Here is a 25,235-nt window from a genome sequence, read left to right as displayed (position 1 = left end):
TGGGAGGGGGTGAGGATACCACTGTTGCAGCTGCTTCTGTTATCCCCACAACACCTGGAACTACTGAGTGTTCTCTGTAGCAACCAGCTTGCGGTTGGGTATGAATTTTGCACTAATCAGCCATACCCACTTCTTGTACTTAATAGGGCTAAGTTACCGTGCTTATGCATTTCTTTAAAACATTATGTTTTTTTGTCTCTGAAAAAGAAGCCATATGTTCTCACTGGACAGGTAGTTAGGATTCCTATATTAATTTAGGTTCTCACAGCATTTCACAGGAATGCAGGGGTTAATTTCTGAATGGGCTGCAAAATGAACCAGACTGCACCAGACTGTGCAAGAATGCACTGCACCAAAACAACAACAACACTTCATTTGCAATCTGTGATTGGGGTGCAACTAACAATACATTGGCGCTCAGATGCAGACTGCAAGGGCAGTGCATTCTAGTGTGAACTGACCTTTAATCCTTTTCTAAAAGTATTAGTTATCAATAGATGTTATAAAGTAGTCTGTAGCAAATCCTGTTCTAAGGTAGTGATTGCTGCTATTGGGACTATTCCTACTACTACTTTAGAACATGGTTTGGTACCTACTACTTTGGAATTTCTATTGGTTCTAAAAGTAGTATTTCCCAATAGCTGTTCACATAAAGATGTGGGATTAAGCAGCTACCACTGGTCCTCTTTAATGCTGCTGCTGAGAGAGATGAATGGTCCTCAAGGTGCGAGCAGGCACGCTGACAAGGAAGGCTCGGGCTACAAAACTTCTGCAGTCCTGCAATTGTCTGTCCAAAGCAGAACACGACAGCGGGCAGGCAGGGATGTCGGACTCCATGCTGCTTTAGGATTAATGTGGGCAAAGCGTGAGGTGGTCGGGAGCTGAAGTGGACAGGCGGGAACAGTGGCAGGTGGGAACCATACGTGTTGCCTTCTCTGTAGGTGGGCGGGAGCCAAGTGGGTGGGCAGAAACTGTGGCCGGCTGGAACCAAAACATCAGTGCTGCTTTCTCTGTAGGTGGGCAGGAGCTGAATAAAGCGGGCAGGAATTAAGGCTGGTGGGAACCATCCTTGCTTTCTGTGAATAGAGCCCCAGTGCGGCTGGGTCTGGCATGAATCCCTTTCCGTGCCATCAAAAACTCAGTTGTGTGCCACCTCTGGCACGCATGCTGGGGGTTGACGACCCCTGCTATATAACATCATAAATAGGTAGTCTCCAAACACAAAAACAACCACACTAGATGTTGTCAACAGGCAGACATCGCTCATTCCTACTTAATTCAAGCGCACGTTGTAGGCAAACTTGAGGACTTGGTAACCAGCACAAATTTGTTGATCTTTGGTAAATGTTTTGATAACAGCTACTAAAGCAACATATTGTTTTTGTTAAAATTATGCTGGTGTGCAATTTTGCCCATTGTCAGCATTATATCATATTAACTTCACTGCACTATTTTCATGTACGGTGCTGTTTTCACTAGAGATCGCCCAATTATCGGTAAGGCAGATGTCAGCATTTTCTGAAAAATCGGTAGCGGTCGCAAACCAGACCAATATTACTGATATTGCTTCAAAGGGTTTTACCAGCGTGATGCATGCAGCTGCATGGATCACCCCAGTACCGTTTTTTTTTTTAGAGCGGACGGTCAGCTTTATTGTAATAACTGATGCAGCTCAGTGGCTGCTCAGCTGTTTTTACAAACAGCAATAGGGGACACCCCCCTCCTGCCGCTCGCCTGGGCTCTCTCGTTCCACCAGTGGCCGGCACCTCCGCCAGCTGGTCAAAGACCCTAACAAAGCTGATGGTTGGGTTAGGTCTTGGATCTAGGAACCCGGAAGCAATGTCATGACATCACTTCTCAGAATACTGGCATCTTAAAAGACGCCGGTTTAAAAAAAAAAGAGAAAATATTCAAAAGCGGCAATCTTGACGTTTTTAATACTTTCAAGTGCCGGAGGAGTGGTTTGTGGTCTTTCATGTTTACATTCCTTGTGACAGCAATAACAGTGAGAAAAATAAAGTGTAAAAAAGAATATTAGCAGACAATAGAGCTGCACGATTAATCGTTAAACAGCGATCTCGATTCACCCCCCCCCCCTTACGATCTCTTCCGCTGAGAGTAGGCGATTCTTTCATATAAACAAGTGGAGAGATTATCTGCTCACTCAGCTGTCAAAAGAAAGCCTTCCGGGCAATCTGCCAAGTGTAGAACTTGAAACATTGTAACTAACCCTTACTTAGATCAAAGAGAAAGAACTTCTTGTGTAAACAAATAATCTGGGCAGTCTGCCAAGCTTTCAACCACATGTAAATGCAGGAAGTTTAAGCACTTAAAGTCTAAATATTTTTCTGGCACTTCTTAAAGTTAAAATCAATATTTTTTGCTCGAAAATTACTTGGAACCCCCAAACACACACACATACATACATATACCGTATTTATCGGCGTATAACAAGCACTTTTCCCCCCTTAAAATCAGGGGAAAATCGTGGGTGCGTGTTATACGCCGATCCTCCGCGATTTCCGCTTGATTTTTGGACCTTTGGCCGCTCTCGGACCTTCTCGGCGGCTTTCGGACACCTTCGGCCCTTCTCAGCCGCCTTCGGCCCTTCTCGGCCGCTTTCAGCCGCCTTCGGCCCTTCTCGGACGCTTTCGGCCGAAGGTCCGAGAGCCGCCAAGAACTTCCGGGCGCCGCCGAGATACACAGGACATCTTGGCGGTGCCATTTTTAAAAACATTAGCTGACATCAATGACGGACAAGGCTGCAATGATGGACAGGCTGCATGCCAAGGCTGCAATAATGGACAGGCTGCATGCCAAGGCTGCAATAATGGACAGGCTGCATGCCAAGGCTGCAATAATGGACAGGCTGCATGCCAAGGCTGCAATAATGGACAGGCTGCATGCCAAGGCTGCAATAATGGACAGGCTGCATGCCAAGGCTGCAATAATGGACAGGCTGCATGCCAAGGCTGCAATAATGGACAGGCTGCATGCCAAGGCTGCAATAATGGACAGGCTGCATGCCAAGGCTGCAATAATGGACAGGCTGCATGCCAAGGCTGCAATAATGGACAGGCTGCATGCCAAGGCTGCAATAATGGACAGGCTGCATGCCAAGGCTGCAATAATGGACAGGCTGCAATAATGGACAGGCTGCAATAATGGACAGGCTGCAATAATGGACAGGCTGCAATAATGGACAGGCTGCAATAATGGACAGGCTGCAATAATGGACAGGCTGCAATAATGGACAGGCTGCAATAATGGACAGGCTGCAATAATGGACAGGCTGCAATAATGGACACTGATAAGGCTGCATTGATGGGCATTTAAATGTAATTTTTTTTTCCTTAAATTTCCCTCCTAAAAGTTTTTTCCTTATAATTCCCTCCTAAACTTGGGGTGCGTGTTATACGCCAATAAATACACACACACATACATATATACATATATATATATATATATATATATAAATATATAAATCAGAGACCCTAGGGAATAAAATGGCAATTGCTGCAATATTTTATGTCACACTGTATTTGCCCAGCAGTCTTTCAAATGCAATTTTTTGGGACAAAAAATACACTTCAATAAAAAATAAAATATGAAACAGTAAAGTTAGCACAATTTTTTTTGTTTTAATGTGAAAGATGATACACCGTGAGAATCGCGATCTATCTTCTAAGTAAAAAAATCGTGATTCTCATTTTAGCCAGAATCGTGCAGCTCTAGCACACAATATCGGCTATCGGTCTGAGAGGATGCCGAAATATCGGTATCGTAACGGCCCCAAAAAAATGATATCGGTCAATCCCTAGTTTTCACACACAAATACATTTTCTTTAAATAATGGTTACATAAAAAAAACAAAGTTGCAAAATACTGTTGAGAACTGCATGCACTTCCTCACAGATCTGCCAACGCAACAATGTGCACAAATCAGACTTTTTTTTTTTTTTTTAACATGTTATACTTACCTCCTCTGTACAAGGGTTTTGCACAGAGTGGCCCAGATCCTCCAATGCTGGTGTCCCCCAGCAGTGCTCCTGTCTCCTCCCCACACATTAAGTTGCCCCTCGGAGACCCATGCGTGCGTGCTCCCGAGTCCTGCTGCTGCATCCATTGACACAGACAGCAGAACTTGGCCCGCCCCCTGGATCTGTCAACAGCAGTAGGAGTCAATAGCTGCACTGTTATCAATCTTTCCAATGAGGACCCAAGACAGTGGCTGGAGCTGCTGTGCTTGTCTCGGTCAATGGAACAATTGGGTTCAGGTAAGTAAAAGGGGGGCTCTGTGGGGCTGCTGCACTACAGAAAGTTTTTCCCCTTAATGCATAGAATGCATCAAGGGAAAAAAAAAACTTGAGGGTTTACAACTCCTTTGAGCCCAAATGTCTTGACAGCATGCTTTTAAAAAATAGATAACACTGAATGTCTATCACATTTTCAAATCTACTTCAGGTATTCCTGGAGTAAGGAATCTGAACAGTAGTACTATAATGTCAGTCTTAGCAGAAGCATATAGTGCAGCTCATACGGATATTGCAGCTAATCTGTGTAGGTAAGGGATACAAATGGTCATGGCATCACTGGTGCACTGTGAAGACATTGTGGGACCTAGACATCCAACAACATAAAGAGCTAAGAGGGATTTCTTGGTAATATCTGAATATTCCCTGAGAAATAAAACATGGCCAAGTAAAAAATGTGCCACACAGGAATGTATAGATGTGTCAGTTTCTCCAATGCAAGAGAACATGGTGATTTTTCATGATTGGCCACTTGTAAACCTATCAATTTCATTTGAAAAAAAAATCATCCATCAGCTGTCTGCCTGCTACAGTGCATTCAAACTTCTCTATTCCATCCTAGAAGACACCTCCTCACCAATACAAACACTACAATTGTGTAATCCCCTTTAGATTTACCAAAACTGTATATTATAGGAAGAAACCTAAAACAACCCATTAAATTTGTATCCAAATCAGACAGGGCTTGCTTTACATTACACAGTTAATGGAAGATCAAGAAAGGATTGTACAGCTAGAGGTGAAGTGAAAAACCCAGGAGTATTGGGTCATTTTCTGAAATTGTAGGCCCCATGGAATAAAATGGTGGCAGTTACAATTTTCTATGTTGTTATATTTGTGCAACTATTTATCAAACAACTTAATCCACAAATACTTTGTACAAAATAAAAAATGAAGTAGGGTCGCACAGATACATACTGAATATGTCAGACCTCAAAACTGCATGCAACCGTGAAATGGCAAAAAAAATTACAGTACTCAAAATCATCAATAAGTTTAGAGTTAAGCATAAAAAGGACCTGGAATTATTGCGCTCACAACGGTGTGCACAGCAATATAGAATGTGTGGAATAAGAGTTTATATGCTTGTGTGTTCTGTGTGCATCTGCTTTTGTATGTGTGCATGGGGCAAAGGGGTGGTTCTATTTTTTTCCCCCCTCATTAAGTTATATGTAGAAATTGTAAACATTTTTTTTTAAATTTTACAGCTATCACAAGGGGCTAACAAACCTGATAGCATAGGGCAGGTGACAGGTATGGAGACATCTTAGACACCCAATGTCTCTCTGCCCTATGCTCTAGCTCATCAAGCAGAGCTTGGTGGGTAGAAAGAACAGCAGTGAGCTTGTTTTAACCTGTTCTGACAAGGATATACTAACTAGACACATTAAAAGTTAAAGAGGTTAAACACACTAGTTGCGGTCATGGGGTCAATACAAATCAAACCGCACAGGTCAAACATTACATTAAAATTCAATCTGTTTTACAAAACAAGCTTTAAAAAAAAAAAAAAGTCTAAATTACGGCACTGACCTCTTGAATCCCCAAACACAAATAATAGATGCTATCAGGGGAATAGCTGTCCCCATTCGACCTTCGCACCTCCTTCACAAACCGTGAAAGCCCATGGCTGAGCTCGCTTGCTGTATGCTCCAGAAGATTTTCTTTTAATCTCACTGCTGAAAACCAAAGCATTATATTTAATAAAAGAACACGTCCCCAAAACTAGAAGAAAAATGATACAACAGGATAGAAGCTAAACCTACTTTCAACAAGCTCTTCTTGAGGAGTAGTTTTAACCCAATGCTTCCAGGCATTGACACCATAGGAACATTTAAGAGGAAACGCGCACACTGAGCTTTCAGGAAGAGAGCTGTCACTCAAAACTGCCTTCCTCTTCAATCCCTGAAATTCAGAGAAATGATGGGTTACAGTACAGATATAACAAAATATTTGTGTAAAAACAAAATATAAGATTATAAAATGTAATGTAAAATGTAAAAGGCAGGTTAGCCTTGGATTCTTAAGAAAAAAAAAAAAAAGAAAAGAAAAGAAGAACAGGGTACCTGTTCATTACAGCACTGTCCGGTGAAACAACCAATCTGCTGTGTGCAGACTATGCAGCCGCTCCAAGTAGCCAGGTACTTTGGTTAAGTTTAGAGCATGCATTTAGCCAACAATCCACACAGTAGGCTGGATGTCTGCTGCACAGCAATTGTAAATACTATGAAGTTTTGTAAATTACACTCCGGTAACGTTTACACAAATTTGTAATAAAATCATCTGCACACATAAAATATTGTAATATAGTAATAAGATTTGTTGGACCACCAGAAATATACAGTACACTAAACAACTGTACCTGTAACAAAAATAGATGGAGGAAACATTTTCTAGAAATTTTTCAGGAGTGTAATTTCCTGTCGACCCCTATAAAGACACAGTAGTGATGTAAAGCTTGGCAGGAGGAAATACCTAGGGAGGTAGGAGGGACACAGGAGATAGACATCCCCGAAATGGCGATTTCTACATAAACTACAGCACATCTTTCCACTTCACCAGATTATTATTTAGTGGCATCAATGTATGTAGTCAGCAATATGCCACGTCAGGAATAGTAATCAGGGCTCCATCTTTATCTAACTAATGGCAGAATGTAAAAAAGCTGACTTTGCACAATTCTAACCACAATATTCCTTTGTCATGAAGACTAAGGACCACTGTGGCATGAACACATCAAGACTGCTTTTAGCAGTTACAAATGATTAAGACCTCATAAAAATTCCTCAATAAGATGATCAAAAACCATAAATCATCAAAAAAAAAAAAAAAAAAAAAAATTGTACTTTAATAAGTGCATTAACGAATGTGATTCCATTCGTGATGTGGAGCTTTGCATGCTCGCTCCTTACTGGTGTAGATTATCAGTATGTTGATAAAGTTGCTTTGCACTTCCAACAGAGTTGCGTTGGCAGGAGATTAAGCCGAGACTTTTTATGCCTTTTAGGTTTCTCATGACAATGCAGCAAAATAGAATACAAAACACAACAGATGTTAACAAGCCCTTTGTCATCTAAAAACCAAGCAGATAAAATACTAGATATATACCTTTTTAAGTGGCTTGGGTCTTGGTTGCACATCATACTCCTCCCCAAAAACAGGAGGCAATAGAAACTCACTTTCTGTATCAAGTTCTTCAGCTGTTGTAAAGAAATGATTGCAGGATTAACTTTTTGAAGATAAGCCATGCAGACATTCAAACATCCTTGTGACACATATGCACTAAAGTTTACTTATTCTATTCCTAAACACAAAAAAAAATAAAAAAATAAACCACACACCAAGTTTTTTTTTTTTTTTAACAGATTCTGCCAGTTAAACAAGGTGGGTGGAAGAATCTCGCTGTGACACTATACTGAAACGGATCCTGCTGCTGTCAGAATGCACTAATCAACAGCTGGAGCCAGTGATCAAGACACGTTTTCCAACTTATCCATTCTATCAAAAGGGACCTGTCAAACACTGGACCAAAACTCGGCCAGTCTCAGCTGAAATGTCCAAATTTTGAACAGTATAGGGCCTACTTTAGTAAACAGGTGGTATCCCACTAAGCGTTCCCAACCACATTAGGGAACCATCATTCTATGCATATTAGGGCTTCTGAGCAGGCCAAGCAGACTTTTTAAAGTAAGTGACTGAGAAGCAAGGTGGAGCAGAGGCCCTTTTCACAGGAGGTTTGGCCTCTTTGAAAGTGGCCAAGGCTTGTCCACTATGAATCTGTGTATCAGGTTTTCCTGGGCCAATTTGCAGCCATAAGGATGTCAGAATCTGATCTCCCCCTATATTGTAAAGCAGTCGAGGGAGAAGCAGCACTAGAGGAAATGCAAACACCAAAGAATCACCAGGATCTGGCCACATACCTGTTGAATTTGGAGCTCATATGGCGCTCCCCATCTCTGACAGATAAATCAGGAATTTTCCACTCCTGGTATGTAGTTGACCGAGTTGGAACGTGGAGCTCCACTCTGGAGAGAATCTGGCTTGCATTTTATTCAGGGCTGTCTGACTTCTGGTACCCCCTTGATGGTTTAAGGAAAGCTAAATCATGGCATTGTCTGACTGTATCTTTAATGGGTGACCATGTAGCAGAGTCAGTGTTATGGATATATGGTCTAGAATATTAATGTGGAGTGTCAACTCCTGTGGAGACCAGGTGTTCTGGACAATCAGTGAATTGTAGATCCTGCCTTGGGCTAATAGGTTGGCATCTGTTCCCACCTTAGGGAGATGGAGGAACAATTTCCTGGATGCTAGGGCTAAGTTGGAATATAATATAATAGCAGACTTAGTCATTTTGTTGGGTAAAAGTACCTTCCCCCAGTAATTCTTTGATAAATTCCTAGATTTGATTTACATAACTAGTGTTCACCATCGAAAGGCACATCTAAAAAGCCTTTTGTAAGAAGGCTCAGAAGACTAAGCCCTAAACCACAAAATTCTGTGCATCTGCACAGATGCCAAGTTCATCCTAGAGACCTGGCAAAGTACGTTTTCCAGGGCATCAACATAAAATAGGAGCGTTGATGGAATGAGATTTGATTGTTCTAGGACAGCCTTTCTCAACACAGAGGAACCCTTGAAATAGTTCACTGGCCTCAGGGAACCCCTGCTAAAAATTAGAGAACTACAACTCATGATTCAATAGCGTGATGGTCAGTGGGAAGAATGGTTCTTACACATGTGGTTATTGGGAAGAATTCCCTCCTTACAGATCTTTAAAAAGATCAATGGTGTCAGTGGGAACTTATCTGAGAGGCAGAAATGGCCCAATGCTGAAGGAACCCCTAACAACCTCTAGAGGAACCCTGGTTGAGAATCACTGATCTAGGAGAAGAGAGTCCTCAAATAAAGAATTATATCCTCTATTCATTTTTCCAGTCCAATTGGCAACAGTTTGACAAGTGGGAGGGACCAGCAAGAGTAAAATATGCCTTCAATAGGGTTGAATCTACAGCATCTACAGGCAGAAAACTTAAAGTGGAACTTTAGTCACAAAATAAAGTCCCGCTAGATCATTTCATGTGGGCCCCTTCTGCAGATATAGCCATTTAAAAAGGTTAAAAAGAAGTGCATGTACCGTTTAAAATCCAGTAATACAGTCTCAGCCTGCTCTGCACATGCTCAGTTGCTCTCCATTTTTAGGCACGGACGAATTTGTACAGGCCAATTTTCTGACAGCCTTAAAGCAGAATTAAACTATCCTTTAAAGCCAAGGAAGCAGTTTCTGCTTGATCTTCAACTGCCATGGTGCTGTGCATGTGATCAGTTATGACACCAGCCATATGATGGATTGACAGTTTGGTTGAGGACATAGGCAAATGTGACAGTTACATTCCTGTTTTTTTAAACCATTAAATCGATGGGTTTACTTCAGCTTTATGATTTACTGCTGTTCAGGGGCTCTGGGCTTCAGCAAAAAAAAAAAAACGGCAACCTCCAGCAAGAACAGGAGCAATGCTCAAGGCACACTCATTTTGGTAGCATAATTATTAATGTGGAATGCACGTGCCAAAGAACATTATTTTTATAAAGTTGTTAAGGGTAAAGTTATGCCTTAAAAGGAGAAAACCCCTTCAACAAGAACAGCAAGATGTGTGTTGAGAACAGAAATGGCAGGATCTACTACAGGGACTGGTCTTTTTTTTTCATAAGTTCCTTATCCATAGGATATAACTCCGTAAAAGGTTTGGGAAAAATGAATGCTTTTTCAGGATTTGGCCAATCATGTGTGTCCTTATCTGTTTAGTTCCCAAAAGGAGATTGTTTTTGCTGAGGGGATTCCATTGCTGTTAAACTAAAGCTATGAACACAGCATCATACACTGGCTCACAACAGAAAGCATATGAAGCTAATGGCATGACTCTTTAGTTGCACAATTCCCTTCATATATTCCTTGAAGCAGTCAAGAGGTTTGGGGTTATTCTGAAAAGTTTCAGGCAGAGAGGCAGTACAACAGCTTTGGGTCCAAGAGACTGAAGGCTTCAAAAGGGCAGGGTTTTCCAAAATAAATCTGACATAGTTGCCGTGTAATTTGTCTTAATCAGAAAGACTGTTGCACATGTGAGAGGCAGCCAGAATTAGAGGAAGAGGGTTGTGTCATTATTGGACCTTACTCCAGAACAGGGGAACAAATTAGCATTTTGCTTGTTTTTCTCAGTGTTTGTAGTACAAGTGACATTAGGCCCTTTGGTCTCAGCTCTACTGCGCCTTGTTTCCACCATTGCCGAGTGGGGGGATCCCCTGCAAGCTACTCACAAAACAGAAGCAGAATCAGTTTTACACAACGCAGCAGCGTTCACACATGCAGGACACCCAACACTAGAGGTAATTTGCATTTACCAAGCCAATATATCTTTGCACACTGGTATTGACTAGTATTCCAGGGTTTCTCTTCTCCCTTGGTTTCTCTCAGCCGTGACCCCAGTGCTGACAGAGGGGCAAACAAGGAGACTGTGCAGGCAGGCTGCTTACACAGTGTCCAAGCTACAATAAAAACGTATCACTTTCACTCAAAAAGGCAGGCTTGTTCCACCCACCAGCTTGTTGAGAATTTTTGGGCAATGTTAAACATTTTGCCAAGGCACCCCTGAATATTCCCAAAGGTACCATAGTTACAGAGGAGAGAAAACACGCTAAGGCGCCTTCTACCGCGACTTCAAAGTCACACGATTTAACCACGATTTTTCGGCCGCAAATTGAGGGAATGCCTGTGTAATTTACATCAAAGTTGGACCAAAGCACTACAGGGAATACTTTGAAGTTGCACATATATGAATGGTACTGATTAGAAATCATGGGCTAGGACTTGTCATACGACTTTGCAGTCCCAAGTCACACAAGTGTGAAAGGGGCCTAAGTAAAATAGTGCCCCACATAAAAACGGGCAATACTCACAATTCCTGGGAAAACCCTGTCCTACATGATCTGCCTTGCAGGCTCCTGGAGGGGACCAAACTTAACTCGGCATACCTTCTGAAAGGTTCTTTGGGGCCTGGGTGATATAGAATTGGTTCATGGCCCTGGACTGGTATAACATTCTGCAGCTAATTACACTCCTTGCACCATGTGAGCACCAGAAATGTCAGTTGACGTGGTAAAAAATAAAAAAGGAAAAAATGGTGTAGAACCTTTTACAGGAGCAGTAGAGGACCATTACCCAAGGACACTAACAAAAAAGTGGAGTCCATGGGGTTTTATGCAGGTGCAAAGCCTTTGCCAATGTCCAATTACCTGAAGGTAGCAGCATTCAAGTTATTGTCTGTGGCTACAAGTTCTGTACACTGTACTATAAAAGTTAACCCTCCTAGACAGCTGTCACGAACTGGTATACCCCTAAGATTTCCCTCTCCACTCCTACGCTGGTGACTATAAAATTTTGGATTCTCCATTAGTTCCTGTACTGGAGACAATGGTCACCATTGAAAATGAATTTCCCAGTGGGGACACACAATGTCTAATAAATCACAGATGCACAACGTAGCCTATATAAGATAATACCCGTATGGGTATAATGCCTAAAAGCATCAGAGAAGTATGCATGTAGTAAAAAATTAAATAAAATAAAAAAGGCATCAATGTGAATGAATTCGAAGTTTCAAAATTAAAACTTACCCCTTGGAAAATCATCCTCAATGTCCAGTTCTGGCTCATATGGCACATCTGGTAAGCTTGATGTGCTATCAGCACTGCAGCTTTTAGATTCATCGACTTGTATTTCATCTGCAGGTGAAAACAGCTGTATTAGTTTAGTTTTAACCATCTGCTGAATTCCTTGGCGATTGACAGGGTTTATGCCTACATACCAGTAACATCACACAATGTCTGTTCTTCAGTTATAGGATCTTCTATTTCCACAATTTCTAAAGGATGAAATGGGCTTCCATCAGATAGATCATCTTCTGTTACCTCCTCTTCCCTTTTTAGATAATTTTCTTCCTTTACATCTTCATCGAGATCGTCATTGAGATAGTCACTAAGATCCTCACCCAGAGCCTCCTTCAGACCGTCACCCAGAGCCTCCTTCAGACCGTCACCCAGAGCCTCCTTCAGACCGTCACCCAGAGCCTCTTTCAGACCGTCACCCAGAGCCTCTTTCAGACTGCCACCCAGAGCCTCTTTCAGACCGCCACCCAGAGCCTCTTTCAGACCGCCACCCAGATCCTCTTTCAGACCGCCACCCAGATCCTCTTTCAGACCGCCACCCAGATCCTCTTTCAGACCGCCACCCAGATCCTCTTTCAGATCGCCACCCAGATCCTCTTTCAGATCGCCACCCAGATCCTCTTTCAGACCGCCACCCAGATCCTCTTTCAGACCGCCACCCAGATCCTCTTTCAGACCGCCACCCAGATCCTCTTTCAGACCGCCACCCAGATCCTCTTTCAGACCGCCACCCAGAGCCTCTTTCAGACCGCCACCCAGATCCTCTTTCAGACCGCCACCCAGATCCTCTTTCAGACCGTCATCCAGATCCTCTTTCAGACCGTCATCCAGATCCTCTTTCAGACCGTCATCCAGATCCTCTTTCAGACCGTCATCCAGATCCTCTTTCAGACCGTCATCCAGATCCTCTTTCAGACCGCCATCCAGATCCTCTTTCAGACCGCCATCCAGATCCTCTTTCAGACCGCCATCCAGATCCTCTTTCAGACCGCCATCCAGATCCTCTTTCAGACCGCCATCCAGATCCTCTTTTAGACCGTCATCCAGATCCTCTTTCAGACAGTCATCCAGATTCTCTTTCAGATCATCTGTCAGATCTTCTTTCAGATCATCTTCTTCCTTTACTTCCTCTTGCAAAGATTCATCATCTTCTCTTAGCTCATCTTCATCGTTCACCAATATATCCCACACTTCTCTGCTGTCCTGATCTTCTACCTTTACTTTTTCTTCTTCTTCCATGTCTTCATCCTTTAATGACAATGAATCCTCCATCTCTTCCTCCTTTTCCAGTTCAACCTTTAGAAAATCTTTTACCTTTAGGTCCATATCTAGTTTTAAGTCTTTCAGCTTAAATTCTTCATTTAATTCTTTGATTTTGTCCCAATCAGCTGGCACAAAAATAGGAATAGGAACCTGTAAGAAAGGTTAAGCATTACTACCCTCAATCAGTTAAACAAAATATACAGTACCATGCAAAAGTTTTAAACAGATGTGAAGAAATGCTGTAAAGTAAGAGCTTTCAGAAATATACCCTTAAATGTTAATCAATTTACAAAATGCAAAGTGAGTGAACAGAGGGAAAAATCTAAGATCAATATTTGGTGTGACTACCTTTTGGCTTCAAACCAGCATTATTACACTTGCACACTTTGTACACTTGAACAAAGACAGGGATTTTGTAGGATTAGATGTATGATTAACCAATTATACCAAGAGGGTGCTAAACGATCATCAATTTCATATGTAGGTTGAAAGACCATCATTAACAGAAACAGCTGTGAAGGAGGCTTAAAATTGGGTGAGAAAAACCCAAACTCTGCTACTAAGGTAGAATTGTGGAAGACGATTTATTGTCACAGGCCATACACCATGGCAAGACTGAGCACAGCAACAAGACACAAGGTAGTTATACTGCATCAGCAATATCCAGGCAAAGACTTCAAAGCAGACTGGGGCTTTGTGATGTGCTGTTTAACCACTTTAATACCATGCACTTTCACCCCTTCCTGCCCAGGATAATTTTCAGCTTTCAGTGCTGTCGCACTTTGAATGAAAATTACGAGGACATCCAACACTGTACCCAAACTAAATTTTTTTCATTTTCTTCCCACAAATAGAGCTTTCTTTTGGTGGTATTTGATCCCCACTGGGGTTTTCATTTTTTGCTAAACAAACTAAAAAAGCCCAAATTAGTTTTTTTTTTCTTTCTTCATTTTGGTTATTACATTTTGTTTTCTCCTTCACTGACAGGCACTACCAAGTTGGCATTGATGAGGAGGCACAGTTATGCAGCACTGATAGGCTGTGATGGGCACTGACAGGTGGCTGTGATGGGCACCGACAGGTGGCACTGATTAGTTACTGAAATGGGCACCGATTGGCACTGGAAGGGGGTTATGATGGGGCACTGACTGGGCATGGATTAGCATCTTTTAATTACATCTGAGGTGGCTGTGCTGATAATCAATGTACTAATTATCAGCACAGACCCCCCTCAGACAAGGAGAGCTGCCGATCAGCTCTCCCTGTCAGCTCATCATTTAGCGGTTCACACTGTGATTGGTCACAGCTGATCACGCGGTAAGAAGTCTCTGACAGAGGCTACTTATCACGTTCGGAGATGTGGCATATTAGACTGACACAGCGCGATCGTCGCGATGCTCGCTGCTGGACATCATGACACCCAGTCAGGATAACAGAACCACTTCCCGGATGTCAATCTGCTATTGACCGGGCAGGAAGTGGTTAAGCTCTTTTGAAGAAGCCCAAAGAAACTGGCAACATCGAGGACCATAGATGCAGTGGTCAACCAAGGAACCTTAATGCAGCAGACGAAAGACCGCATGATTACTTCTCAGCAGGTGCTCTGGACTGATGAATCAAGATTTGAAATATCTGGATGTAGCAAGAGGCAGTTTGTTTGGTGAAGGGCTGGAGATCAGTTCAGTATTGAGTGTCCGCAGGCTAAGTGAAGCATGGTGGAGGTACCTTGCAAGTTTGGGGCTGCATTTGGTCAGGATCAACGGTGTCCTCAATGCTGAGAAATACAGGCAGATAATTATCCAGAAGAGGTGCATGATTAATCATTAAAAGGTCGCAATTAGAGGTCGACCGATATGGGTTTTTCTCTGGCCGATGCCGATATTTAGAAATCGCCACGGCCGATATATGATGCCGATTTTTTTTGGGCCGATTATTTTTTCCCCTTCATCTCATAAAATCTAACAGACACCGTTCCCACTGGGGCGTTTTATAGGCGCTTTGAAATAGCGCCTGTAAAGTGCCTGCAAAAACGGCTCCACTGCAGTCTGTGTGGAAGCCCCGAGTGCTTTCACACTGGGGAGATGCGCTGGCAGGACGTTAGCTGGATTATAAGTGTCCCGCTAAAATGATGGTAAAGCGCCGCTAAAACTGGCAGCGTTTTAGCGTCAATGCCTGCTCGCTCCAGTGTGAAAGCAGCCTTAAGTGATACAGAAAATTTCTTACATTTATTAAACAAAACAAACATTTCACTTGTATGTATAATTTAGAATGTGTGTGTGTGCGCACACACACACACACACACACACACACACATACATATATATTACACAAAAACAGGTAATCAAAACTTTTGGATGAAAAAAAAATGGGCTAACTTTACTGTTTTTTTTTTTTTTAAATCTGTGTATTTTTTTTCCAAAAAATCGAGTTTGAAAGACCGCTGCGCAAATACCGTGTGACATAAAATATTGCAACAACCGCTATTTTATTCCCTAGGATCTCTGTTAAAAAATATAAGTTTTGGAGGTTCTAAGTGAATTTCTAGCAGAAAATACAGGATTTTTATTTGTAAGCATCAAGTGTCAAAAAAGATTTAGTCTTTAAATGGTTAAACTAAGAACTCTTCACACAGAGTTGAGTTCATTCATTCAAGTGTAAACATTGTATCTTTTTGATCTTTTCTTGGCAGACTGTCCAGAGAGGTGACAAGTCCCCAGGCAACTTGCACTGACTTCTATTACTGAAGTCATTTGCAAGTCCCGCTGAATATATCATCGGCCTTTTTTAACCGCACAATCGGCCGATGCCGATTAACTAAAAAAAACGCCAAATATCGGCCAATATATCGGTCGACCTCTAGTCGCAATCTCCATACGATCCCCCACATGAACTTAATCCAGCATTTCTACAATACTTTCAGGCTTGGTTATTTCATCTGTCAGCAGGATTCCCCCACTGACAGCTGAAATAAAAAAAAGCAATCAACCAGTTGTTAAGGAGCAGGGCCACCGCTTGCTTAAAGAAGTGTTCCCATTATAAAAAAAAATAAGTAAAAGTCAGCCGCTACAAATACTGCAGCTGCCAACTTTTAAAAATCAGACACTTACCTGTCCCAAGGTCCAGCAATGCGGGGGATCGAAGCCCGCTCATCTCCCCCTCCGTTTGTAGGCACCGGCATTGTAACTGTGGGCAGCCAGCTGTAGCTTCACAGCCAGTACTCACTGCGAATGTGCGAGTGGCACAGTGATTGGCCATGCAATCATCTGGGACCTGTCATGTGTCCCAGATGATTAACAAGAGGGAGGGGGCAGAGCTGAGCCCTTTCGTGCGCCGAGGAAGAAGGGACATCAAGAGCCCAGGCACTAAAGGAGGCAGACTACGAGGGACCCCCAGCAACAGCCATTTAGAGGTGAGAAAAAAAAAATTCAATTATTTTTATTTTTTTTAGGCACATTCATGCATTTTATTTTGGGAGGAACACCACTAACAACCGATGGCTCATTCAGCTGTAAACAAGGCATTGCCCTGTTCTACCTAGTGACATGACATATCTTGTGTTCCGTGTCATCGGGCACAGTGACCTACAGTTAGAACAAGCTGAGGGAACACAGTTAACCCCTTGATCACCCCCTAGTGTTTAACCCCCTTCCCTGCCAGTGACATTTATACAGTAATCAGTGGCTATTTTTAGCACCTATTACTGTTACAAGGGATGTAAACATCCCTTGTGACCGTAATAGGTGTTGACAGGTACTCTCTATGGAGGGATCGGGGGTCTAAAAGACCCGATCCCTCCTTTGCACTTCAAAGTATTCAGATTGCCATTTTCTGGGATTCTGAATACTGTATATTTTTTTTAAACGGGCGCCACTGGCAGCCGAATAAACAGGAAGTGACATTGTGACGTCGCTTCCATGTTTACAATCAGGAAACTGGAACTAAGGCGTTTCCTGCTTCGTGCCAGTCTGTCCCAAGCCGCCGGAAGCGGCGGATCGTCAATCGAGTCTCCCGGTGGGATGAGAGGCCCGTTCAGAGCGGCAGGAGGTCCCTTCCCGCTCCTCCGGCATAACAGCTGAGCGGCTTTTAGCCGCATCTGTTATCCCTGGATAACCTATCGCCTGCTCTAAACAACGCTACCGGGATGATGCCTGCAGCTGCAGGCATCATCCTGGTAAAACCCCCAAAAGCTGAGTCCGCACATCTGCACAGCCTTTTCTTTATTCTAGCACCGGGGCTAGAAGCTTTCCATCGCAATTACAGAAATCCTTGATGAGCCTGGAAACAAACCACCACATGAAACCTACCTCTTGCAGAGAGGTCATCACTGAACCATCTAATCTATCTGAAAACAGAAGGATGTTCAGCGAGTTGAGATCTTAAGATCTAGTTGAGATCTTAAGATAGACTGCATGTTCCTACTTGACTTTGGAATTGGCACATTTAATTGTCTCACAATGAGCCCATAAGTTCTGCTCCCAGAGCAAATGTAAGGCAAATACTGACCACTATAACAGACCCCCACCCCACCCAAGAGGTGCCCTTAACCTACCAGGTTTCTGCCGGCAAAAGATGGAACAGACCACCTCAGAGACTGCCCTAAGTTTTACTGGCCTGAGATACTATCAAAAAACCCAGCAGCCTCAGATGCTTCCCTCACCCCGGTGGGGAATCGCTTACAGCATCTGGTATTCCTGGGCAGTCTCCCATCTGGATACTAACCAGGCTTGATCCTGTTTAGGTTTTAATCAACTGAGATCAGGCATGAACAATGTGATGTGGCTGTAGTCTGAAAAATCAATGTACGAGGACACCCTGCAATGCCAAACACTGCAGTGGTTCAGAAACACCCAAAACCACTGTCAATCAGGGAACCTGAGATCGGTACTCCTGCTTCCCCCGGCTGCCTCTCTTTTTTGGAACCGTTTAACTGGTATAAGAGGTATCCCAATAGACAGTTTTTCCAAGGATGCAGGCCTAAACCAATGTTGGTTTACCTCTACACAAGTCCTTAGGTATGCAAGTACCTAGGCACATGCGATCAAGCATTTCTATGCGACCATGCATCTTTACGCGACTATGTAAAATCATGTATATCTATACAAACATGTCTATTCTTGTACATTTCTGCAAACACGAACATGCATCTTTGTGCATCCATGCATGTTTAAGCAACCATGTATCTCTATGCAAACATGTATAACAAAGTATATTTATGCAAAAGATGACAAATGTATCTTTGTGCGATCATGCATCCTTGTACAACTGTGCGTGTTTAACTGTGCATTTTAGCAATTGTGCCTTTTAGCAACCGTGCGTTTTAGCAGGCTTGCAAGCACCTGCTTAACTGAAGCTGGGCTCATACTAGACCTGCAGGTTTTTAGTCAAGCACATATGCACTATACTGGAGATACAAAACTCCTTAATAAAAAAAAAAATAAAAAAAAAAAGCATCCATGCTCACGTTTTTCCAAACGTGTATATTAAAACATGCATTTAAGCAACAAGATTGCAAGTATGTATAATAAGCTGCACCTGCTTATAGAGCAGTCGCCACTTTATAGAGAACTGTTAACCATCCAGTGATGTTTTAACTTACAGTTAGCTTACAACTTCCAGTAAACCCAGCCCAGCCCCCCCAAGATAAGCAGTAAATATGCAGCATATAATCAGGACTTGTCTTGACATAGCTCTCCCATAGTAAGTACTCACACTTTGTTAGTATCCTTCGGCTGCTGCTATGTCTCCAGAGGCCTACTGAACCTGTTGCCACATGGCATGGCTTCCCTTCCACTTCTTGTCTATATAAAAATAGGCCATAATGAGCAAGCCTGTGCCCTCTAGTGGCTGGAGGAGAATCCGCAGCCAAATGAGTAAAAGTACACAGCATGATTAAATGGCACACTGCTCCCAGTGGCCACCGGGAGAACAGTCAGATTTTAATTTTTTTTTTTTTAAACAGAAAAGAAGAAGAAACTGCAGACTTACCATTCCTGCAGCAGGACTTTGAACATTCCCATGAGGCGTGGGTACCATCCATTTTAGCCTTCATACTATCCGAATGGATCCGATCAAAACGCCCTTTACTGGGACATCATTAAGTTTTTAAGAGCGCAAAAAAATAAAAACCATAGGAGGTGATCAAATACCACCAAAAGAAAGCTCTATTTGTGGTGAAAAAAGAACATCAATTTTGTTTGGGTACAGCGTCACACAACCGTGCAATTGTCCGTTAAAGCGACGCAGTGCTGTATTGCAAAATGTGCTCTGGTCAAGAAGGGGGTAAATCCTTCCGTGGCTGAAGTGATTAAATTTCATTGAAGAAAAGCGTATGATGTATTTTTTTTGCCATCTTGTTTGAGAACCTAACGTTCAGGGGGTTGTAAATCTTTCAAATAAAAAAAGTTCTTCAGAATTGTGATCTTTATTCTAAGCAAAAATAAAAAAAATAGGATTTTTGTACTCCTTCTCTGGAGTTCATTGACAGATACAGCGTCTTCATCTTGACCTTAGGGTTATATCGCCACCTTCAGGAGAGTACTAGGCAGAACATGTCAAAACAGCAAAACTGCACAGTAGCGCCCAGAGGGCGGTCCTACTGACTATAACCCCTCACACTGCATTCAGCAGCTCAGTTTGTCAAAAAGCAGTACAAACATACATAGGAGGGGTGGGTGCTGTATCCGTCAAACTTCAGAGAAAAGGATTTTACGGTAACTACAAAAATCCTATTTTCTCGTTCGTTCATTGACTGACAGCATCTTCATCTAGACCAGGGATATGCAATTAGCGGACCTCCAGCTGTTGCTAAACTACAAGTCCCATCATGCCTCTGCCTCTAGGTGTCATGCTTGTGGCTCTAAGTCTTGCTATGCCTCATGGGAATTGTAGTTCTGTAACAACTGGAGGTCCGATAATTGCATATCCCTGATCTAGACCTTAGGGAAGTCCCCAGTGTCAAAAAACGAGGGATGGAACAGCAAGAAAAAAACTCCACCCATAACAGCCAGAGCTTCTCAACGGAGGAGTTGCAACTCTAAACAGCTGCCTGCAAAACCTTGCGGCCGAAGCAAACATCCGAAGATGCACTCACATCAACCTTGTAAAATTTTGTGAAAGTGTGAACTGACGACCAGGTCGCCCCCTTACACACCTAGGAAATGGATGCTTGACGTCAGAAAGCCCAGGAGGCACCAATTGCCCTGGTGGAATGTGCCGTAACAGGAAAGGGGGGCGCCCGCCTCCTTAAGGCATAAGCCTGAACCACAATCTGTCTGATCAAGAGGAGAAATGGTGGCCAACGAGACCGGCAGGCCCTTCTTCGGACCAGCCACTGATACAAACAGCGAGTCCGACCTCCGAAAAGGAGCCGTAGCAGATACACCCACAGAGCCCGCACCACTTCCAAGGAAAGCAAAGCAACCTCTTTGGGGTGCGACGGCTGAGAACATAAGCACGGAAGCACAATGTCCTCATTTAGATGAAAGGCCGAAACCACCTTTGGAAGAAACAAAGGCAGCACCGCCTTATCCTTGTGGAGGACCAAGTAGGGAGACTTGCATGACAAGGCCGCCAACTTAGAAACCCTCCTGGCAGATGTATTAGCCACTAGAAAGACTAAAAAATCAGCCACTAATGCTCCCATGGAGCCACCAACGCATCTGCTGTATGGTTGACATATGCCACCACCGTGGCTTGTCCGACGGGATCCTGACCAAACGCCCCTGCAGCCTCTTTGACCAGGTGGAGAGGCACCGCCTGATCACCTGAATTTCCAGCACATTGGCAGGTGAGATTTTTCCTGCGTCCAGCGACCCTGGGCCGATAGTACACCACAAACTCCCCCCCCCAACCAGTCAGGCTGCCATCTGTTGTGATCCCTGTCCAATGAAGAGTAATGAACGACTTCCCAGACCGAAGGGCCGGAGACCTCAGCCACCAGAGCAGGGAATCCCTGACTAGCTGGCTTATCCGGATTTGACAATCCAGAGATAAACAGAGATTTGTCCCATTTTGACAGGATCTCCTTTTGCAAGACTCGAGTGTGGAACTGAGCATGCGGTACTGCCTCGAAAGTGGCTACCATGAGACCCAGGAAGAGGACGAGTGGACCCCCAACACAAAGTGCAGCCCCCTGCCAGGACTCTGAGCGCACCCCCCCGAAGGACCCCTGGCCAGGTACGTGCACCGCACCTACATATGCCCAGTCACACAGTAGCCCATGGCTTGGGGAAGAGGGACAGGGAGAGAAGAAAGTGAGAGTGAGAGACCCCCTAGTCGACCTCCCAGGGAATGCCCAACTGCTCCATCCTGCCGAGACAGGTGGAACCATACTTAACCCTCCTGCGGGGACTGCGCATTTCACAGACAGACCGATCACCTGAGCAGTGCCGGGGGGCTGTCTGCTATGGCACACCGACACGGACAGCAGTAGCCCGGTCATGTGTGTGACCCGGAGCATATAGCTCACCGGCCGCCCCAGCGCATAGCTAAGGTCTGCTCACGCTCGATGGTCAGGCTAGAGAGACTACCAGGATCTATATTATCCAGCCTGTCATCCAGCCCGACTGTTGATTGTAGATCACAGGAATCAAAAATGCAGAAAAATTTAAAAATTCCCAGGACCAATGGTCCCCACCGGGAGCCAGGTCCTTCTACACTAGGCAGACAAAAACTGAGCTGCTGAATGCAGTGTGAGGGGTTATAGCCAGTAGGACTGCCCTCTGGGGAGTACTGTGCAGTTTTGCTGTTTTGACATGCTCTGCCTAATCCTCTCCTGAAAGTGGAGATATAACCCTAAAGGTCAAGATGAAGATGCTGTGTCCGTCAATGAACAAAAGAAAATGAGAGATTCTCATTTTATCCAGAATCGTGCAGCTCTATTATACAACATGACATACCATTAGGTAAGTGCGTGACTGGCCCCAAATTTATTCTGCAAAAGGACAACCTCAAATATACAGCCAATATCATTAAAAACAAGGAGTCCTGAAAGTGATGATTTGGTTCCCACAGAGCCCTGATCTCAACATAATCAAATATGTCTGGGATTACACAAAGAGAGGCAGCCTACAGACACATTTTTGGTTTTCTCTCCAAGATGTTTGTAACATACCTGCCAAGTTTGTTCAAAACTGCATGCAAGTGTACCTAGAAGAATTAATGCCATTTTAAAAGCAAAGGATGATCACACCAAATATTGATTTGAGATTTGATTTGCTCTTTTGTGCATTTACATTCCAATTTGTTATTAACATCAATATGTTTGAAAGAATCCTTTATTTACAGCTTTTTTTCACACCTGCCTAAAAGGTTTGCACAGTAATGTACATTTTAGAAGACTGTCTCTTAGGGCTGGTTCCCACTGGTGCGATGTCAGATACAGAATGTGATTCGCACCACACGGCAGTGAAAATCACATGCGATTTCTGTGTGATGTGATTTCAGCCATACAGCTAATATGGCTGAATTTGCATCGCATTCAGACCAAACCCGCACAGGACCCTTTTTTGGTCTGCAGAAGAATCGGATTGCATGGGTGTTCACACCCAAGTGATTCGATTCCTGCTCGAAGTTGCAGTTCGCACTGCAATATGCAAACTGATTTGGGGTTTTCATTAACTTAATTGACATTCCCAGCAGTTCACATAGGGCAATGTGAACTGTCACCGAGAGGCATGCGATGTGGGAACCCGCAGTGGAATCGCAGGGTTCCCGCATCACTGCAGTGTGAACCAAGCCCAAAACATGTACTCATAGCATTTTTTTGGTTACGAGCCCAGCCACTGTCACACTGGCCATTCCGTGCCGCTACAAAATACGCTTACTAGCCCAACCCCTTACCCATTCATACGCTTCTCTCCTGCCCATACACTCCTGTATGAGTTAAAAACCCAGTGTAAGCTTTGTGTCAGAGTTCTCACACACAGTTTATGATGCCACCCTCTCCAGCAATGGGTTACACGGGCCTGAAACCAATTGTTTTCTATGTACCCTTACAATGATCTTTGCAACGAACACAGATCATGTAGTGTGAGCAAGCTGTTCAATCTTTGATGTAAATACATTCGTGATTTAAAGTGGATATAAACCCACTTTGAGAAAAAATAAAAATAAAACCACACACTAACACCTGCAAGACAAAGGCATAATGAGCTAGTATGCATAGCATATTAGCTCATTATGTAATACTCACCTGAGATCGAGGCCCTCGCTGTAGTGCCCGTACACAGCACCGGCCGGCAACATCACTCCCGGCGGTTGCTTCCGTGTATCGCAGCTTCGGCACTGATTGGCCGGAGCCGCGATGACGTCACTCCAGCGCATGCGCGTGGTAACAGCAACAAACTGAAGCAATGGCACATACGTGTCATTGCTTCAGCTTGCGTTCCGTGTGCATGTGCCGATGGTGGCACATGCAGATACAGGGGATATCTCCTAAACCATGCAGGCTTAGGAGATATCCTGGGTAGCTACAGGTAAGCCCTACCTGTAGCGAAAAGTGGTTTACAACCACTTTAAACCAAGGATTTGAAGAGCCAAATACTATAGGATCAGCTCTGAAGACAACAGTTTCTTGAAAGCCCCTGGAGCTGACAAAAGGGGTGCGGGTGTGTAATTCTGCGTGTGTATAAGAAGAAAAAAGACAGAAAAAGGTGTAAGCCTGCAGGGATGGCAGGTCTAGAGACTGGCACTTAAAGTGGACCCTAGATTCAGGCAACAGTTCAACACAAGTCCGTTGTGAATTGGGCATGTAATCTATTCTGCAGCACAAATTAAGCACTTTACATTTTTTCTTTCCAACTTACGGGGACAGGTATTGCTGTGGGAGCTGGTACATTCTGACTGTAAAGATTCATAGGCACCGGCACATACACTGGAACTGGAATAGGCACTGGAACATACTTTGTGTTAGGGTCTTCCTCTAAATAAAGGGTAGAAAAATAATACAATGAACTGGATGTTTACATTTCTTGCCATGTTTTACAATATAAGAAAAAAATAAAGGAAAATTCATGAAATACTGGCTTAATTTACTATTATGTAAACCTCATCACTGCAAGAATACAACTTAAAAAAATGATTTCAGGAAGTTTACTGAACCTAGCAGGAAGTCTGAGAACCCCAAACATAGCGGATCCCACTGAAGTCTAACAAAGTTGAATTTTCTGACCATTAAGGCCAATTTGCAATTTTTTTTTTTATTTAACACAAAAAGCATGGCTTTGAAGGAGCATCTAATTCCTGACTACTATTACATTTTTGAAGGCCCTGGAGCCCCAGGAGATCCGTTTTGGATAGCAAACACTCCAAGGTATTTTCTGAAAGTCAAAGGGAGTCTTAAAAAAGTAATTGTTTGCGACAAGTTTTTGGAAAATGCAGTAAAGAAAGTGAACTTTTTAAAAAAAAAAAAGTTCTCAATAAGATATTCTAAACACACACCATAGGCATATATAAAATTACCCCAAAACACATTCTGCTACTCCTGAGTATGGTGATACCAGATAATGTGAGATTTGTGAGAGACAGCCTAGTCATATAGAGAGAGGCCCAAGTCCAAAGAGCACCTTCAGGAGTTTCTAGGGGATAAATTACGCATCTGATTTGTTGACCACCTATCACATTTTTAGAAGCCTTGGAGCACCAGGACAGTAGAAACACCCATAAAATGAGCATATTTTGGAAAGCAAACACCCCAATGTAAATTCTAAGAGGCATGGTGAGTCTTGGAGACTTAATGAATTTCTTTACATAAACATGTTCTACTACTCCTCCCAAGTATGGCGATACCACATGTGTGAGACTTACACTGTCTGGAATGATTATGTACTGACGTATCACACAAATCAACCAATTGTGTCAAAACCAATGTACTGTAATGGTCAGCCCTATACAAGTGGTCAGGGAATATAACGTAGTGTATCGTCACCTAAAGCAGTC

General features: G+C 43.3%; 1 protein-coding gene across 2 annotated transcripts in view; it reads right to left on the bottom strand.

The window, feature by feature from the left end:
- The window catches only part of ZMYM2 (zinc finger MYM-type containing 2), a 150,345-nt gene that overhangs the window by 22,447 nt on the left and 102,663 nt on the right, over positions 1-25,235 (bottom strand). The window contains exons 14-19 of one of the 2 annotated variants that reach the window (XM_077483994.1): positions 24,104-24,219; positions 12,176-13,448; positions 11,985-12,092; positions 7,422-7,513; positions 6,080-6,218; positions 5,847-5,992 (exon numbers count right to left, since the gene is read on the bottom strand). In XM_077483994.1, the coding sequence (XP_077340120.1) occupies positions 5,847-5,992; positions 6,080-6,218; positions 7,422-7,513; positions 11,985-12,092; positions 12,176-13,448; positions 24,104-24,219 (1,874 nt within the window). The remainder of the gene's footprint in view (positions 1-5,846; positions 5,993-6,079; positions 6,219-7,421; positions 7,514-11,984; positions 12,093-12,175; positions 13,449-24,103; positions 24,220-25,235) is intronic. The other variant, XM_077483996.1, reaches the window with a different exon arrangement.

This window comes from Lithobates pipiens, unplaced genomic scaffold (genome assembly GCF_037356315.1).
Source record: "Lithobates pipiens isolate NorthernLeopardFrog02 unplaced genomic scaffold, aLitPip1_a1.2 Scaffold_16, whole genome shotgun sequence".
NCBI classification, from domain to species: Eukaryota; Metazoa; Chordata; class Amphibia; order Anura; family Ranidae; genus Lithobates; species Lithobates pipiens.
Note: the sequence above shows the minus strand (reverse complement) of the source record. Positions and strands in the feature narration are given on the sequence as shown.